The sequence below is a fragment of the Mastigoproctus giganteus genome, chromosome 1, assembly GCF_048544385.1.
Source record: "Mastigoproctus giganteus isolate SK-2022 chromosome 1, ASM4854438v1, whole genome shotgun sequence".
In the NCBI taxonomy this organism is placed as follows: Eukaryota; Metazoa; Arthropoda; class Arachnida; order Uropygi; family Thelyphonidae; genus Mastigoproctus; species Mastigoproctus giganteus.
Genome location: NC_143575.1, coordinates 246,427,259 through 246,446,415, shown reverse-complemented (window position 1 = coordinate 246,446,415; position 19,157 = coordinate 246,427,259). Strand labels below are relative to the sequence as shown.

At 35.4% G+C, this 19,157-nt stretch overlaps 1 protein-coding gene across 1 annotated transcript in view; it reads left to right on the top strand.

The window, feature by feature from the left end:
- Positions 1–19,157, top strand: part of kl-2 (dynein heavy chain 2, axonemal kl-2) — a 1,174,416-nt gene that overhangs the window by 390,557 nt on the left and 764,702 nt on the right. The window contains exon 25 of the mRNA XM_090369487.1: positions 10,486–10,746. Within this exon, the coding sequence (XP_090225613.1) occupies positions 10,486–10,746 (261 nt within the window). The remainder of the gene's footprint in view (positions 1–10,485; positions 10,747–19,157) is intronic.

Sequence of the window (19,157 nt, the reverse complement as noted above, 5' to 3'; positions counted from 1 at the left end):
TATGTCATCTGATTCATGGGTGATGATGATGAGGTCTAGGATATTCTTTTCTCTAGTGCTTTCCCTGACATATTGATACAAATTACAGTCATCTAGTTGATTTAAAAATTTTGTTCCCCATGTTGAGTTTCCTTCCCATTTACTCCAATCAATTAGAGGCAAATTGAAATCACCCATAATAATACATTGACGCTTACTTGCCCATTCCATTTGCATGTAGAGGCTTTCCTCATAATCTTCACAATCACCTGGTCTGTAGATTACTCCTACTCGCATTATACCTTTGTTTCCAGCTATCTGACACCATACAAATTCTATACTAGCCTGTGAAACGTCTGAATCCGGGAAAGCTATCATCGCACTCAGGCTGCTTCTGATAAGAAGCATTACCCCACCACCCCCTTCTATTTACCCTATCCTTCCTAAATACATTATACAAGCCATACTGAAACTCATCATGCCGAATTTCCGCGTGGCACTATGTCTCCGTAAGCCCTATTATGTCCGCGTTACTTGTTTTAACCAGCAATTCGAATTCGCTCATTTTATTGATGACACTTCTAACTTTACTGTATAAACAATTAAGACTTGCTGTTCTTGTATATTTAACAACCCTAACACAACCCTTGAAGATTTTTAGTATCTCTTCCCTGGCATTAGCTACCCGCCCACTTGAAACGTTTCTGCCCCCAGAACATCTAGATAATATGTCCAGTTGGGGTAACAGATAAGAACTCTTAAGGTATGTGCAAGAGTTACTTTGACCAATATTATCAGATAAACGCGTGTCAGTATTACCCACATCCTCCCTAACTAGCAGTTTCCCTGAACCTTTAAGGTATCCTCAATAATACTGGCAAAAACGTTTGCGCTACCTTTGTTTAAGTGTATCCCGTCTCTACAAAACAAATTCTTTCTACCTACAAGTGTGGGCCAAGCTGATAGAAATTTCCCACCTAAAGCCTTGTAGAGTCCTTCAAGTCTTGAGTTATTGATAAATATAGAAAACAGCATATATCATTGATAAATATAGAAAACAGCAGCAGGTCCAGCACTAACCCTGGTGACCTCCACTGATAACATTACTCCAAGAAGAATAGTGCCCATTGATAACCATCCTGTCATCTTCCTCTCAACCATCCCTTTATCTATAGCAGTAACTTGCCTTTAGTGCTATGCTGCTCCAGTTTGTATAGCAGTCTTTCATGTGCAACAGTATAAAAAGATTTTTTGAAATCTAAGTATATGATATCAAAATTATTTTTTACATTCAGTTCCTTTGTTACTGTTTCATAATATCCAAAGAGATTGTTCAAACAAGAATGCCCTTTAACCAATCCATGCTGTAACTGTCATATAACTGCATTCCTGTCTAGATGGTCTTGCATTACTTCTTTATCCAGTGACTCCATTATTTTCACTGAAACAGAAATCAATTACAGGTCTGTAATTACTCATGTAACTCTTTAATCCCCCTTTGTGAATGGGGGACACATTCGCACATCTCCAGTCCTAGGGACCTCCCCCCCCCCAAATCCAAGGATGCTCTCATAATTATGGCTAGCTGTTTGCTGCCTCTCTCTCTCAGTATAATTGTATAGATCCCATCTGCTCTAGGTGCCTTATTTACTTTTAGCTTCAACAATTTGTCTTCCACTTTCCTCTCAGTTATCATAAAATCATTTAGCTCCTCTCTGATATACTCCTGACATCCCCATTCCTAAAAAATTCCTCATACGACCATAGATGCAAAACATCTATTCAGTTTTCAGCAACCTGAGCATAATGTTATACCATTCATATCTATCAGATCAATGTGATTCATCTCTTGTCTTCTATTGTTTACATAAGTAAACAATCCATTGTTAATTTTATTTGCATTCTTTGCTAGAGATATCTTGTGATCTGCCTTAGCCTGTTGTAGTGTATTTTGTGACTTGATTGCAGACTAGTTTACACATACTGTTGTTTTCTTTATCTTCTGATAATTTATAAGCATCCCATTCCTTTTCTTTCTCTGCCACTAGTCTCATCAGATCTTCTGACATCCATTGAAATTTAAATCTTGAACTGTATCACTTTGTTGGTATAAAAAGCTTAGTGACTTTTACAATTTACTATCTTGATTTGTTTTCATTTAAAATTCACTGTTTTTAATATTATCAGTTGGTTCCACTGAATAAATTATAAAAACCTTCTGAGATCATTGTCATTGTAACCACCTTTATGAAAGCAAAAGCACTTTCCTTTTCCCTTGACAGTAGTCTCACATCATTTTTCTCACATCTAGGGAGAAGCTCTCAAAACCTCTCTGCGGCTTCTAGATTCCATTTAAAAGTGAGCAGTTAGATTAATTAATGACCCATCTCAACAAAATCTCTTCACTCTCTGTCCTCATGTAAATTGTTTCTGCTGCATGCTTTTTCTATAGATAATTCCATTGGCACTGTTCTTCTGAATTGGCTTCTATAATTACCACACTCTCTTCCAAACTAGTCCCAACACATGTTGCAACCAGTCATCATCTTTTTACTGTCCAACTTCAAACTCATAGAAGCAACCTTTCTTCTTCCTCATTTATTCCTTCATTTTCCGTTTTCTGGAACAACCTTATATATATATATATATATATATATATCACGAAAATTGCAATCTACAGAAATTCAAGTTTAATATCAACAAATATCTTCTTTCATCTTCTCAATCTTTAACCCATGTATGGTACTAAGTACTATAGGTTTTAATACCTCTTATGCATGGCTTTTCATAAAAAAAAAATAATAATAATAATAGTAGATGGCTCTCTGTTCTCTAAGTTTTCAACTAGGACTGATGTTTCACAAGGCTCTGTTCATTTACCCAAACTTTTCTTCCTGTTTATTAAATGGATGCTTCTGTTTGTCTGGAAATCTTGTCCATAGTTTTGCTGATAACTGCACCAAGGTGCAGAACAAATTTTGTTCTGCACCAAGCTACTTCTTGAATATCCACCACCAGTTCTTTAAATGTTGATCTCCAGTGGGCGAAGAAAACTTGGTTGACTTCACTCCATCCACAGAAAGTTTTTTTTTATCACAATAAAATTCTGCTGCTCTCTTGCTCATCTTGAACAACACTCATATTTCTAGACAAGGGCACATATCTTTCCTAGGGATAATTCTGATTTCTACCATTTCTTGACATAGGTATTATCACAAATATTGTATCCTCTGAATTGACAAAACTAGATTTATTTTTCACTCTTTTTTGCTGATTATTCACTTATGATCTTACTCCATTTATTTTCACACAGACCTCAGTTTCTGCTTCACACATTTTCTACAACTGTTTCCATGAGCATTACTCTTCTCAATTATCATCTGTAATTCCATCATTTCCTTCCAAGCCGGCCCAGATACATGCAAAAACTAGTGAGCATCTATTAATTCTTCAACTTCAAATTTAATGAACCTTTTTCTCAAATTTATTTAAAAAAAAAAAAAATGAAATCTCTCAAATTTAATTAAACTTTTCATCATTTATCCCTTCTGCTTCTGTTTATTGGAATTATCATCCTTCTTTAATTTCCCAAAATTACAAAATAGAGAAATTGAAATCCATTGCCAACAAGTATCTTCTGTACTTCTCAACACAGAGTACTATTAGTTCCTATACCTTTTGTGTTCAAAGTCACTTAAAAAAAAAAAAAAAAATCGAGTATTGCTTCCTTAAATTGTAAATCCAAGAATTAAAATTTATACTCCCACACCTACCTGATAAACTGACTATTTAGATGTCCGACACTTACATGTGGCACTGCTTCAGAACAGTAGTGTTTAAATGGGGAAAAAAAAAAAAAAAAAATCATTCAAATGAAAGCTGTAAAAGTTAACAGTGTGTTTCATAAACAAGATGAAAACTAAGCATATCGAATTTTCAGAGTAGTCCCTGTTGCATTCAACACACTTCTTCCAGTGTCACACTAATGCCTGAATTCTTTGAGAGATGAAGTTTTGTGGTTGGTGTTGAAGCCATGTGTGAATTGCTGCCTTAGCCTTTTCAATGACAAGAAGTGACTTATTGAATAATTAGTATCCAAAAAATATGCGATAGCAGTTTTTTCGATGTGCGAAAGCTTTAAGAGTAACTAATGCAACAGCAATCTTCTTAATTACTTAGGGTAAAGATCTTCACACTCCATAATCCGATCAGAATATCATAGGCAAATACTAGAGTTGGACACAAATTATCTGTATTTTGTTATAATTTTTAAATACCAAAAAGTAATCATGGAAGCTAAGCTGGTGAATATGCAGGACGAATAATACTTTAAAAACATCTACTGTATCTGATTCACTCTAGAATGGACAGTAAGCATGAGTATTATCATTCTGCAGGCATGATAATATCCATCCTTGACACTGCTGAGGCAAACCACGATGTTTGCTCCAGCAGGTATCTCCTCTGCTCACATAGATACATAGTCCAAGAAGCATGGAAAACATAAACACATTAAGCCATTGTTCTTTCAGTTGGGTTTTAAATTCAGAAGAATCCATTGAGTACACACTTTTCAAAAGTGCTTGAATGACCCAACACTAACGTTTCATGCTGTGGCAATTTCTTCTGTAGTAATGTGATAGTTTACTCATATGAGTTGTTCCACTGCCACTATAACTTCTGGTGTCACAATATGAAGTGTTTGCTGTGGTTGAGAAAATTTCTCAACACTTTCAGTACCATCCTTGAACTTATTCTCCCACTTGTAGATTTGTCATTGTCACAATACTAAGCCAATGTTCTGTGATAAATTACAGCAGGTTGTAGGCACAATATGGCCTTAGTAGCTCTTGTGCCATTAAGCAACCAAACAATCAACAGCAGGTTGTATTCCTTCTGGATGCAATGATCAGATTACAAATCACATCTCTACCTTGCCATGACTGCAAGGATACTGCAATCTTGAATTGTTTCCAAATAATAATAATAATAATAATTATTATTATTTTTATTATTATTAGCCATGTGGTGCAAGGAAGCGTGATGCTTATTTTGCACCAGCCAAAAAAAAATTTCTGAGTTACCTTGAGAGAGAGAAATAGAAATCAATCAACAAGAAAGAGAAGGATGATGATATCCAGCTCAGGACCCTGTGTGCCAGCCCATGCTCACCAAATGTGAGCCCCCGGGGTTAATGCCAGCAGATAATGCTATGTGGGTACTCAGCATTGCTAGCAGACTTTGATCAATAATGTGACTCAAGATTATCATTAATTTTTGCATAATATGCATATTATGTTGGTTTTGTTTTTCATTTGAATGACCTTTGTAGTCATTCAAATGAAAAACAAGTATTATGTTATTAAGTTAGATTTTTCTGTTTTCTGAGATTTTCTTTAGAGTTGTAATAGCAAATGATATTTTCATATTTTACAAGCCTACTGGCATGCTATTTAATAGGATTATTGCTCTTCATCTGTGTGATCTTTAATTAATCATTAAAGAATTTTAATATTCTTATAAGATTTTTGATTCCCATTCATTCTGGGATGGAAAAATTACAAGATATGCATCAGTCGTGTCGGATAAAAATTGAGCATTTTCATAACTTTTGTTGTATCCTGTTCAGATCATACCTTGCTAGTAAAGTATTCTAATTATAGTGTTAGGAACACACAAGATGATTGACTTGAAAACACTGTTTTAAGTTCAACCATATCCCCACTTCTTATTGTATTACATCACTATACATCAATGTACCTTCTGAATTCACTGTAGTCATTCTGTGTATTTTATGAGAATGTGGTAATAATTCAATTAAACATACCAAACTGAACCTGATGATATCAAATTTAGATTTACTCATCCAAGCAAAATAATTTCTTTCAAAACAACATCTATGAATAAATAATTATATGGGCTAACTATGAGGATGAGAATTTCACTTCCCTTGCTAAGTTATATCTGGCTTGTTTTGAGGAGAATGTTCTGACACTAACACCTCCAAAAATTAAATTGTTTGTTCATTGTTGATGAAATGTTAATAATTAGAAACTCCATAACATTTAATTTATTGTTCAATTAATTTAATCCTTTCCACCACTGATTAAAATGTACAAAGGAAATTAAAAAAAGGAAAACAACAGTAATTTTTTCAGTCTTATCAGTAGGAGTAAAGAATAAAATATCAAGGAAACAAGTTCACACAGGTAAATGCTTGCATTTTTATTCACTTTACAAAAATATGTGGTAAAAGTTCTGAAAGTTGATGAGTTTCAAAGGCTTACACTGGTTTTGGGGTTAGTTGCAGCTGCTTATGTTTTCTTTAGTAATTCATAGGATTGAATTAAAAATTACATCTATTTTTCTCTCTCAGATAGACTGTTCACAAAACAAGGTATAAGTTCACAAAAATAGCATTCATTTTTTATGTTTTCAAATGAAATATGCAGAATTGATTTTGAAATTTTTATTATTACAGATTGGCAACCACTAATTACCAATGATGTCACATGCCCATTTAAGTTGGGTGTACTATTATGGGGAAAAAATACACAAAGGTTATATGCAACATGCACTACAAAATTCATGAATTAATTTGAATATGCGATAGCAGTTTTTTCGATGTGCGAAAGCTTTAAGAGTAACTAAGTAAAAGTAAAGTGCAGCCATTATCAACCCACTGCAGGATGGAAGCCTCCTCAACAATTCATGCTGAGGGAAATGGACCATAATCTGCCACGCTGGTCCAGTGCGGGTTGGCAGATCGACCGTATTCAGCAGTCAGGGGCTTGAACCCCGGTCTACTCAAAGAGCGTGTGCTACTGCACTCCGGCTCCTGCCCACTCGGCTACGGAGGCCTAAAGAGTAACTAATGCAACAGCAATCTTCTTAATTACTTAGGGTAAAGATCTTCACACTCCATAATCCGATCAGAATATCATAGGCAAATACTAGAGTTGGACACAAATTATCTGTATTTTGTTATAATTTTTAAATACAACTATGTAATGCATATAGAAACTGAAAAAGTAATCACTTGTGAAAATATAATATTTCCAGATTATAACAAAGTAAATTTTGAAGAGGAGGAGGCATCTTAAACTATCTTCAAACAATCTGCAAAAGCCCTGCCAGAATACAGGACATTTACTACATCACAAACACTGTTGTACATTTTAAATATGGATAAAAAACTGAAATTATGTCTAAATCTGTGCTCCTAAACACATTGGTTCACACAGACGAAACACAGAAAACAAAAAAAAAAAAAAAAAACTTACAACACAATGCTGAATTGGATTGTTCCACACAATAGCCAGTCCCAACCAATTACTGCTAGCAGATGCTGTTGTCTCAGTGCATGCCTTACTGGCCAGTTTTAAACCATGGGATTCCTGTGGTTTCCAACCTTCCAGTAACTTGATGGCACAGCAGGTCAGATTCTTAGCCTTCCCATGACCTGCTGTGCTATCTATATGTCTGTTTGAAGGGCTCAAAGATGTCTGTATTTGAAACTGCACACGCAAGGATCTTAACGCTCTTAATGCGAATATGGTACAAATGTTTATACACCGAACCTGCTCCTCTTTATGAAATTATGGCTATGGGATTTATCATATTTGACGGCATATAAGATGCATGGGCATATTGGATGCACCCCCATTTTAGAAAGGAAAATTAAGGAAAAAAAGTTTTAGTCATTTAATATTTATTCTAATGTGTATAGTAGAAAAAAGCTAATCCTAAATATGTGATCAGAACAGCAAGAAAAATACTAATACTTTATAGATTATTTAATTATTATTATTAATTTACCAATACATATTTTAAATTTGCAATTTAAAAGAGAAATAAAAGGACCTTAGGTATATTAGAAAATATTTTATATGAAGCAAACTACCACTAGAATTGAAAATGAACAAAAAGACAGTGAGGAAATGGTAAAAAACATTAGTGTTCTGCAAATGGAAAGTTCAGTCATTTTGAAAACCACAAAAATCATCGCCTTCAAATCCCAAAAACTCTTTTTTTCTCACTAATGTTGGTATCACTACTGTCTTCAAATAATGCAGTCTTCAGTGCCATCATGGGCATTACTAATTCTAGTCTTCTTGAAAAACTTTATAATTCTTTTACTACTTATATTTCTCCAAGATTCCTTAACTTAACCCATTCACACCACTTATACAATGGTGGGCCTCTTCATTCTTCCTGTGGGTGTGAGGTCATGATCGGGTTCTCCCATCCATTTGTTCCCTTGTTCTCTCATATATTGCTTAAATGGCTTATTTATGGACACATCCAAAGACTGAAATTGGCTTGTCAGTCCACCAAGAATGACAACTACCGTATTCAATTACCTCACTCGCTTTTTAATGACTTCAGTTCTATGCGCTCTGGACTGGTCCCAAATGAGAAGAGATAATTTCCTTAAGGGACCACCAGGGCGCCTTGCCCATATTTTTTGGAGCCATAATTTCATTCCAGATTCATCCATCCTTTTGGATGAACATGAACAAATACACCTTCTAGAATTTTTTCCTTAGGTGGAGTTTTTCTTTTAAATATTAAAAGTGATGATAGTTTTGTGCCATTAACACAGCAGGCCAAAACTATTGTGTAATGTGTTTTCTCATGCCTGGTGGTTTTTATTGACACTGTTTTAGGCCATTTGATATTCGCAGTTTTGTTGGATGGTGCATCAAAAGTTAGTGGGACCTTGTCCATATTTCCTATTTGGTCAAGTTCAAAAGAAGTTCATTTTCATGCTTTTATTACAAATTTATGGAATTCTAGTATTTTTTTCTTCATAATTTGCTGGTAATTTTTGTGCAAATTGATGTTTTTGTATACGCATTAATAAACCATGCCTTTGCATGAATCGGTAACACCAACCTTCTGTTCCAGAAAAATTCAAAATTCCTTGTCCTTCTGCTAATATGCTGGCCTTATGCATAATCATTTTGGTAGAAACACTTCTTCCTAAATTCCTTTCACCTACTACTCACTTTTTTCCATCTTCAAGTTCTGGCCAATGTGGGGGTGGGACGATGAAGGTTATGTTTACTTTTTTTTAGCAGCTTGAAGTTCTTTTTCTTGCTTCCACCAGACATGTATCATGTTTTTTTTTCTGTAGGCGGTGGCCCAAAAAAAACCTTTCCACAGCTCTGTTACCATGTTTTGTAGTGTGATCTATTATGTTTAGTTTATATCCGATAGTGTAACTCAACCTCTTTTCTCTTGCAGCCATTTTTTGAGGGTAAAATACTTTAAAATAATGTCAAACAAACACCAAGATTAAACAGTATTGTTACAAAATGGGGTTCTGATTAAAAACAACTGGTGTACAGTTAACACTGTTCTTTATTTTATTTTAGTCACCCACAATGATACAATTCATTGTCATGATTATAGTCACTTCACACACAATTAAAGTACACTATCTTACTTTATGAAAGCCTGCACAGAACTAACTGGCCTGCTGGTCGTGCCACCTTTTAAAGGATCAGAAAACTATTGAGGAACCTGGAGAAGAATCTTGAAGCTTCCATCGCCTTCTAAGGCTTTTCCTGTGTTCCCTGGCTATCGAAACTTCTTGGAACTGATTCCAAACAACTCTGCATTTCCAAAAGTACCCTAGGGTGTCCCATTATCCTTCAGAAATGAAAATATTCTGATCAAACAGTGAAATACAATCTGCCCACTTGCCTTGACACCGATGAAGTAGGAATCACTTCCGCATATAGGATGCAGGGTGATTTTTCAAGGCCTTTTTTTTTGGAAAAAAAAGGGTGTCTTATATGCCGTCAAATATGGTAATTTTAAACACCACACAAAGTCTTAGGAAAATCTTAGGGAAGGTTTTATTATCAATAACAAAAATATAATATTGGTTACATTGTGATTCTGTGGGTGTACACTTCACACCTAACACACCATGAATATCTGCCCCTGCTGATTTTTCTGTTATGATCCAAAAAATTGTCACCCACTGGTTATTCATTTTACTACAGAGATCCTTCCAAAAGTTTTGAGAATGCACAACTTAGGATGATATTAGTATATAACTGGAAGCACACAAGTTATACTCTTTTAGTTCATAGAGAAAAAGCAAGTAAAATTTTTATTTCTGTATTTATAAGTGCTGCGGTGCAGTATGTTAACAAGACGCTGTGTAATAAACACCTGACACATTTTGTTACGTATGTGGTAACTTTGTTATGGATAAAAAAAAAGGATAAAATTACAGAATTTGTAAAAAGGCATGTTATACATGTTTTGGGATGAAACTTGGTAGCTTTGCCCTTTAGTCTTTTGAAGTTGGTGTTATGTTACTTCTATAACTGCTATGAGATAGTAATCAAGCATTTCATGGTAAACATGCTTGGCATGTAATGAAATTATCCTAGCGGAAATAATAGTTATTAATAATATATTCAACTCAATTTTGAAAATGTTTGTTTTAAACATTTTATGTTAATTTTTTATTGTTATTTTTCTCAGGATGAAAAGTGGTTAGTACTGTCTTCTCTCAAGTTTCGAATGGAACAATGTCAACTACTTCTTCCAGTTATTGTAAACTTAAAAAATCCCACCATGTATTCACGTCACTGGGAACAGATACAAACTCTGTTAGGTAAAGAATTTGATCCACACTCAGTGCATTTCACAATAGAATATATTGATGGCATAAGAATAGAGCAACATGCAGAAGAAATTGATAAAATATCTGGAGCAGCAACTAAGGAACATGCAATAGAAATGGTATTAATATATATATATATATATATATATATTTATTTAGAGATAGAAGAGCACATTAAAAATAATGTGAAGAATGTGAAAAAATATGGGTGTAATCATTAAAAATTGTTTTCACTAGTACATGGGTGGAAAGAAACAACTACCCATTTTAAAAATGAAATGACTGCTGTGTAAATTGGAAAAGACTGAAATTGTTATTTCAGTTTATTATTGCGAGGAGCATTACAAAAGTAATACCTCCTATTTTTTTTCCTCAGAAAATTTAATTCTTACAACTATGCCTTTTACATTAATTCATTCTCAATCATTAATAAACACACTGTTATTTTTTCATAAAGTCACCATCATTTTCTATGCACTTCCACTATCTCTGAGTTAGATGCTGTGCTGTATTCCAATACTGTAAAACACCTTACTCTTGCTCTGGAGGACTTTGTGAACACTGTGCTTGAGCTGGTTGCTATCTGCAAAATGGATTTCACGGAGTGCATCCTTCCCTACGGTGTATGTAGGCCAAAGTGGTGACAGTTTGGAAGGTGTAAGGTCCGGGCTATGAGAGGAGTGAGGAAGAACAGTGCACCTCAGTTTTGCAATGGCCTCCATCATGAACTGACTGGTGTAAAGTTATGCGTTGTCGTGGAGAAGAACCTTATTAAGGTTTTTGTCTGGTTGAACTCCACAGATGCAGGCTTTCAACTTTTTAAATGTTTCCACATATCAATCTGAGCTGATTGTAGTAGTAGTAGTAGTAGTAGTAGTAATGGCATGTGATGCAAAAAAGCAAGTGTATGAGCTTATGCAGCATTAGCCAAAAAAAAGCACACCACCATTCCCTCCAAATGCCTGTCCAGTTCCTCCTTAAATTTATTCAACCTATCAACTTCCACAACGACAGATGGAAGTTTGTTCCGGCAATTAACCACCCACTGGCTAAAGGCAAATTTCCGCACATCTATTCTACATCTGTTCTTTTTTAATTTGAATTTATGCCCCCTTAGGTTTGTAATCTGAACAAGTGGAAGAATCCCATTCAGCATGTTCAACAACCCATTCAAGGACTTATACACCTCAATCAGATCACCGCGCAGGTGCCTAGTCTCCAGCCACTGCAATTTGCAGAACTTAAGCCTCTCTTGGTAAGAGGATCCCTTCATTCCCCTCACCTCACCAATCTTGTTGCCCTTCTCTGTACACGCTCAAGCAAATCTACAACCTTCCTAAAATGAGGCCTCCAGACCTGTACGCAGTACTCAAGGCGTGGCCTGACCATTGCCTTATACAGAGGGATAATCACCTTTTCCCTGCTAGCAAAATTCCTATATATCATTGACAAAACCCCATGACCTGCCCTGGCAGCCTGTCTGCATTGCTCAGAAAACTTCATATCTGCCTGCACAATTACTCCCAGGTCTTTTTCATTTTCTACCACCTTAAGTGTAGTACCACACAGTTGGTACATTTCTCTGGAGTTACTTCTACCCATATGCAGTACTTTGCATTTGTCAAGGCAGGATCTTCTTAGCTTCTTAGCCCATCTGCCCAAATTATCTAGATCCTGTTGCAGTAGCACACTGCCATTACTGTCATTAACAACCCTGCCAACCTTTGTATCATCTGCAAACTTCAACATTAAGCCTGATATACCTTCATCAATATCATTGATAAATATACAAAACAACAGTGGACCCAACACCGAACCCTGTGGGACTCCACTAATAACATTATTCCATGAAGAGCAGCACCCATTGATTACCACCCTCTGTCTTCTCCCACTTAACCATCCTTTTATCCATTGTAGCAACTTACCCTTAATACCATTCTGCTCCAATTTGTACAATAGTCTTTCATGCGCAACAGTGTCAAAAGCTTTCCTGAAATCCAAATATATGATATCAAAATTATTTTTTGCATCCAATTCCTTTGTAACCACATCATAATATCTTATCAGATTTGTCAGACAAAACTTTCCCTTAACAAACCCATGCTGTGTCTGAATTATTGCTGCAGTCTTGTCTAGATGATCCTGCAATGCATCTTTAACCAGTGACTCCATTATTTTACCCGGAACAGAAGTTAAACTAACTGGTCTGTAATTACTCGTGTCACCCTTTGATCCCCTTTGTGAATTGGGGATACATTTGCACAACTCCAGTCTGTGGGAACCTCCCCTGAGTCCAAGGATGCTCTCATAATTATGGTTAAGGGTTTGCTTAGTTGCTTTGCCACCTCCTTTAATATAACTGGATAGATCCCATCCACCCCAGGTGCTTTTCTTATGTTTAACTTGAACAATTTCTCCTCCACTTTGCTCTCAGTTATTACAAAATCATTAAGTATCCTGCTACAATTTGATAACCTTCTGCCATTTTCAAACCTTAATGATTCCTCATGTGTGAATGTAGATGCAAAATACTCATTCAGTTTGTTTGCTATCTGAGCAGGATCATCAACAGTCGAACCATTGATGTCAAGTGGACCAATCAGATTCATCCCCCTTCCTCTCAGAGTTTATATAAGTAAAGAAATCCTTGCTGTTTTTCTTAGCATCTTTTGCCAAGGATTTCCATGGCACCTCGGAGGAAGGTGCCATGCTCCAAGAAGTCCACAAGAAAGACCCCATCTTTGTCCCAAAATACCGTCACCAAGAGTTTACTGACAGAAGGCTGTCTTTTGAACTTCTTTTTGTGTTGTGAATTTTGATGGTGCCACTCCAATGACTGTCTCTTTGTTTTAGGGTTATAATTGTGGAACCAGGTTTCTTCATCTGTGACTATACGTGAAACACCTGTGACTGTGCACGAAACCTTCCTTCCCTCTCATAGCAAAACTTGTTGTAGCCTAGTTCCTCTATGATGGTTATCACAGTAGGTTTCCCTATACCTATGTCATCACATAATTTGTGTGTTGTGATGTGGCAGTCTTCTTTGATCAGCACATTGACCCAGCTGCTTCAGAGCTTGTCAACAATATCACTTTCCTCTAACTTGACCTCTCTCTCTCCTCTCTTGCTTTGCAAGTTGGGAGAGAGCCCATCAGGCGTTCCTTCTACCTTTCTGGCCCAGCTCCTCGTGTTGGTGACGGATGCTGAAAGGCTCCTTCCATGGTTATCGAGCCTCCCAGTAACTAAGAGGCCAGTCAAACGACACACTATTCACACATAACCAACACTGACTGGCCTTGCAATGTTGTGCATACTTCAGAGAGTACTCAACACGGATTTGTGGGGAATCACAGGAACCGCTTGACAAAAACACCGTCCACCATCACTTTCTCCACTCTTAAAGTGACTTACCCAACATCTAACTGTACTAACATCTACAGTATTGTTACCATAAACATTTTTGAGACATGTGTGGATTTCGATACGCGGCACTTTTCCTTGGTAAGAAATTCAATCACTACTCTTTGCTTGATACGTATATCTCAGCTAAAGAAAGACATTGTTCTTCTTGAAAGGGTCCAAAGACGGGTAATTCACCTGGTGAGGTCAGCAAAAGGTCATCCACATGAGGAAAGACCGAATATATGGGTTTTAGAGCTTGGAAACTAGGCATCTTAGAGGACTTGATTGAGGTGTATGATTCAAGGCTCTGAGAGACATAAGCAAAATCAATGACAAAAATTTCATGGTTATAAATGATTCTAGAACTAGGGGCCATAATTTCAAGTAACGGGGGGGGGAGTGTTTAGACTGGATTGCAGGAAGTTTTATTGTAGCCAGCGAGTTATAAATCATGGGAATAAGTTACCTACATGGGTGGTAGAGGCTAATAGTCTGGAGAAATTCAAAGGTCAGCTGGATAATTACCTAAGGGAGGAGGGAAATACATAGGTTGTCCATTTCCTTTCCTCTTATTCGTTTTTATTATTATTATTTTTTAACATTTTCTTCTTCTTCTTCTTATTATTATTATTAATTTGTTTTTATTCTTATTATTTTATTTTATATATTTTTTGTTATTTTATTTTATTATTTTTTTATTTTTATTTATTTATTTTTTGGCTAATAATCTGTAACATCCACCATTTTGAACTATCTGTGTGCTGCATTCATGAGACTGATCACAGTACCACTCATTATGGTGAAACTAGAGAGGCCTCTAGTGACCACTCAGTGAAATGGAAAATGATCTGTGGGGCCACATTTGAAAGCAAAAAATATGAGGCATTATTTTCATACCAGTCCTTGTACATCAAAGCATTATGTTACATTCTTCAGCATTTCAAAACGATATCCCTTAAATTTCTGCCATATTATGAACACAGTCTTCTACTCTTATTCTTACATTATCTTTGTATAATGTTTCTGGTGGTGTTCTTTTAATTTGATCATGAAACTCTTGCTTCAAGTGTCCATGGATATCTTACATAAGTCTTACCAAATCAGGACATAACATGATTTGGAAATATTTCCTTTAATGTGTCTATGGAAAGTCTTGTGATATTGCCATAGCACCATCCTGTTGAATTTTGTAAGTTGACTCCTTTTTTGGCGAGGATCCTCTCTTACAATTCTTGCAGCATGTTTACATACAGAACTGAAGTTACTGTGACATCTGAACCATTACTATTTTCATAAAAGTATGGACCAGAAGCAGACACTTCATACCAAATTGTAACTTTCTGTTTGTAAAATTGGTTGTTCGTGAAGATGATGTGAATTTGTGGTTGCTCAATATCTAATATTTCATTTATTTACACACCCATTCAAATGAAATTTGAAAAACTCATGATTAAATGATTGACTAAATCAGGGTGATCATTTGCCTTCTGTAGGAATAGGTTGCAGAAATCAGACAAGTATCTAAATCACAAACAAGTAATTGTTGAACCATTTGCATTTTATATCAGTGTAACTTTAAATTGATATGCAATGTATGACATACAGTTCATTCTGATATTTTCAATTCTCTTGATTGACAACTAAGAGATTAGCATTAGTTGAGGCAGCAATGAGCCTGCTCCAACCATTCAAGGCCTTATACACCTCAATCAGATCACCTCGCATCTGCCTAGTCTCCAGATGCTGCAACTTGCAGAACTTAAGCCTTTTTTGGTAAGAGCACCCCTGTTGTTATTTCTTGGTATCAGCACCCCCTGTTGTTATTTCTTGGTATCAGCACCCCTTTGTTCCTCTCACCAATCTTGTTTCCTTTCTTTGTACTCGTTCTAGAAACTCTACATCTTTCCTAAAATGAGGTCTCCAGATTTGTACACAGTACTCAAGGTGTGGCCTGACCATTGCCTTGTACAAAGGGATAATCACCTCCTTGTCTCTGCTGGCAAAATTCCTATATATCAGGGGTCCCCAAACTTTTAGAGCAGTGGGCCACATATGAATTTTGGGAATATTTGGAATATTCCTAATCACTAAATTCCTAAATTCTCTGCATAACATAAAAGTTATGCAGAGAAACAAATTTTATACCTACCTATATCTACAGATTCAAAAATAAATCAATGGATATGTAATATAAAATATACCAATTTGTTTATATCAAATTATAATTATTACTTATTTATTGTACTAATTACAAAAGTACAGTTAGTAATAGAACAAAATTATTACTTATTTATTGTATTAATCACAAAAATACAGTTAGTAATACAACAAAATTACAATTAATGCAATGAATGTGGTTGTAGAGTGCGACTAAGTTTCGTAATATCGGGTTTTAAAGTACTATTTCCAATTCTTAAAAAGTCATGTAAATGTGGGTCAGTTAGACGTGATCGTATTTTTGATTTTACATATTTCATTTTTGAAAAGGTCTGCTCACATATATGTGTATTTCCGAAAATTTATCTAATCTTTCTTGCAAAATTTTTAATTTTTCGATAATCTGACTCAGGTAATGTTGAATAAAATTGAATTACATTTTCATTTTTAAATACAATCGGACCTCTGTATAAAAAGAAATTTCGTTATAAAGAAATATGACCTTTTCAACAATGAAAAATACTGTAAATTCACAAATATAGTAAAAGATGGGAAATAAATCAGAAAGAAGTGGGAAGGTTACATTTTTTAACATTTTAAAACAATTTATTAATACGTACATGATGCCCAAAATATATTAGTACACTTTTAAGAATTATGTAGTAAAATATTTGGTTATTTTTTGTTGTACACTGGATTCTATTGTAAACCATTCATAAAAATGATCGAATTTGTTTAAACTTTAATCACTGAGATATATTTTCTGTTACATTTTCTTCCCACTGAAGACCTTTCAAATGCTGCCAGCGTTTCTTGTTTGAAAGGTTTAATGTTACCCTCATTTTCATCCAACTCATTGTTGATATTGTCACCAGTTCTTTAAATACACTCCAAAATGTTGGAGTCACTGGGATATTCAGCTACTATGACATCATTATCAGCTAAAAATTTGTCAAGAACAATTTCTCCACTGATCAAACCTCGCTTGAAACTCTTCCCAAGGTTGCTCAATGTCTTCTAGTAGTTCATCCCTCTCATCTCTGTTAATTAGCATTTTAGCAAAACCTGCTTTTGCAAAACAATTCTTAATCGTTGTTTCTGTCACCTCTTGACTCCACACTTTTGCCAACTCGCATATGCGCATCCACAAATCTAAAACAGAATCTATAGGTTGGTTGGTTTCTATTCTCAGTATAATTTTTTCAGTATGTACCCTCGGTAGTGCATTTTCAAATTCTTGATGATGCCTTCTTGATGATTTTCCATTGGCTGCAGTCATGGCCAGATTTAAACTTGTCATGACCATAAGCTATACATGTATGAGGCCCTTCTCCCTTACTGTTCTCACTGTGACAATATTAAAAAAGGATTTTTTAAGATGGAGTGAAGCCCTAAGCTGTAGCTTGTTTAGCTTATATGTAAATCTGGCAGCGGCTGCAGTTAAGATGGATGATTATTCAGAAGGAAGAAAACAAGCTTCACACTTGTAAGTTTCAAAATTTTCGAGTGAAGGTAGGCAGAGTAGTTGTTGACACTCAACGTGATTTTTCTGTTTTCTTTGGTCATCTTTCTATTGAAATGTAAAATCCACTGCTCAAAAATTTCGCTTGTCTTTCAAGATTTTTTGTTGTAGTTGTAGTCCAACACTAATAACTTTACTCGTTTGAAACATAGGGGTTGTTTACTTTTTGCCTATTACCAAAAGCTTCAATTTTTCATTACCAGCCATATTTGCAACGAGAGTGTAATTCTCTCCTTACTATTTTTACCACCTACACATTGTAATGAATGGGCCTGGTGTACTGGGGTCCATGGTTAAGAAAAATATATGCATACAATGATAACCCAGTTTAATATAATATAATAAAATATATAATAAGTAGCAGTAGCTGACTGAAAGCTACTGCTACTTATTATATATTTTATTATATTATATTAAACTGGGTTATCATTGTATGTATATATTTTTCTTAACCTACACATTTATCACCTTTAAAAATCAGTGTCTTGTTCAGTAAACATTCAATGTCTTTGGACTCGCAATCCTCTAATAAAATTTTTTCAAAACTGTTTCTTTCCAATGGTTATGGTTTTCTTCGATTGTTTTGTGCCCCAGAAAAGATGCATGTATCATAGCCTTTTCTTTTATTAATAGCCCTGATATTGCCATGTTTTGGTCTTGAATCAACTTCACCCACTTAAAAACTGCTCCGTCTACATCTTCCCGAAGGCATAATTTTGCACGCTTCTGATTGGGTCCCGTTTCCTCAAACAGTTTGAAAATCGAAAGCAAGGTTTTTCAGAATGGTTGTTACACTACTGGCAGGGGATAACAAAATTTAAAGCGATTTCTTTTTTTAACACTAATTTTCTTCAACTATTTCACACTACACTCAAGGATTTCCTCTTAGACACTGTAAGGTTACTTGCACCTTGCACAGCAGTTAAAACAAAGTTGAAATTAGGGACCAGTACTAATTTCTACAAGTGGTCATCATGTAAAGATAGCTACAAGTGGTCATCATGTAAACTGAGACAGGTGAAATTTAGTGAAAGTGTGTATGATGTATGATTCATTTCTTCGAAACAACAGATGAATTTCTGAGATAAAGGAAAATCTCTCTCTCCTAATTCTCTAATAGGATTCTTCAGGGTAGAAAATAGGTTGACCAGAGGCAATTCCCACATCGGGAATATGCCTTAATCTTTGCATGTTTTTTGGTCAGCTGTCCACAGCCATTGCTGTGGACAGCTGACCAGCAGGAGTAATGTAGTTATAGTAATGTATAAGTTGTATAGGTTTTACTTCTTTTTAGCCATTGATGACCTTCTGCTGTGCAAAGGCCTCTCCCAAAACCTTCCATCTTTTTCTATCCCATGCCATGGTTGGCCAGTTTCCTCCTGCAGGTTTTACAGGCACCATTAAATTGTAAAATGTGTTTTAGCTCTTAATTCATGGAATTAACGCCTT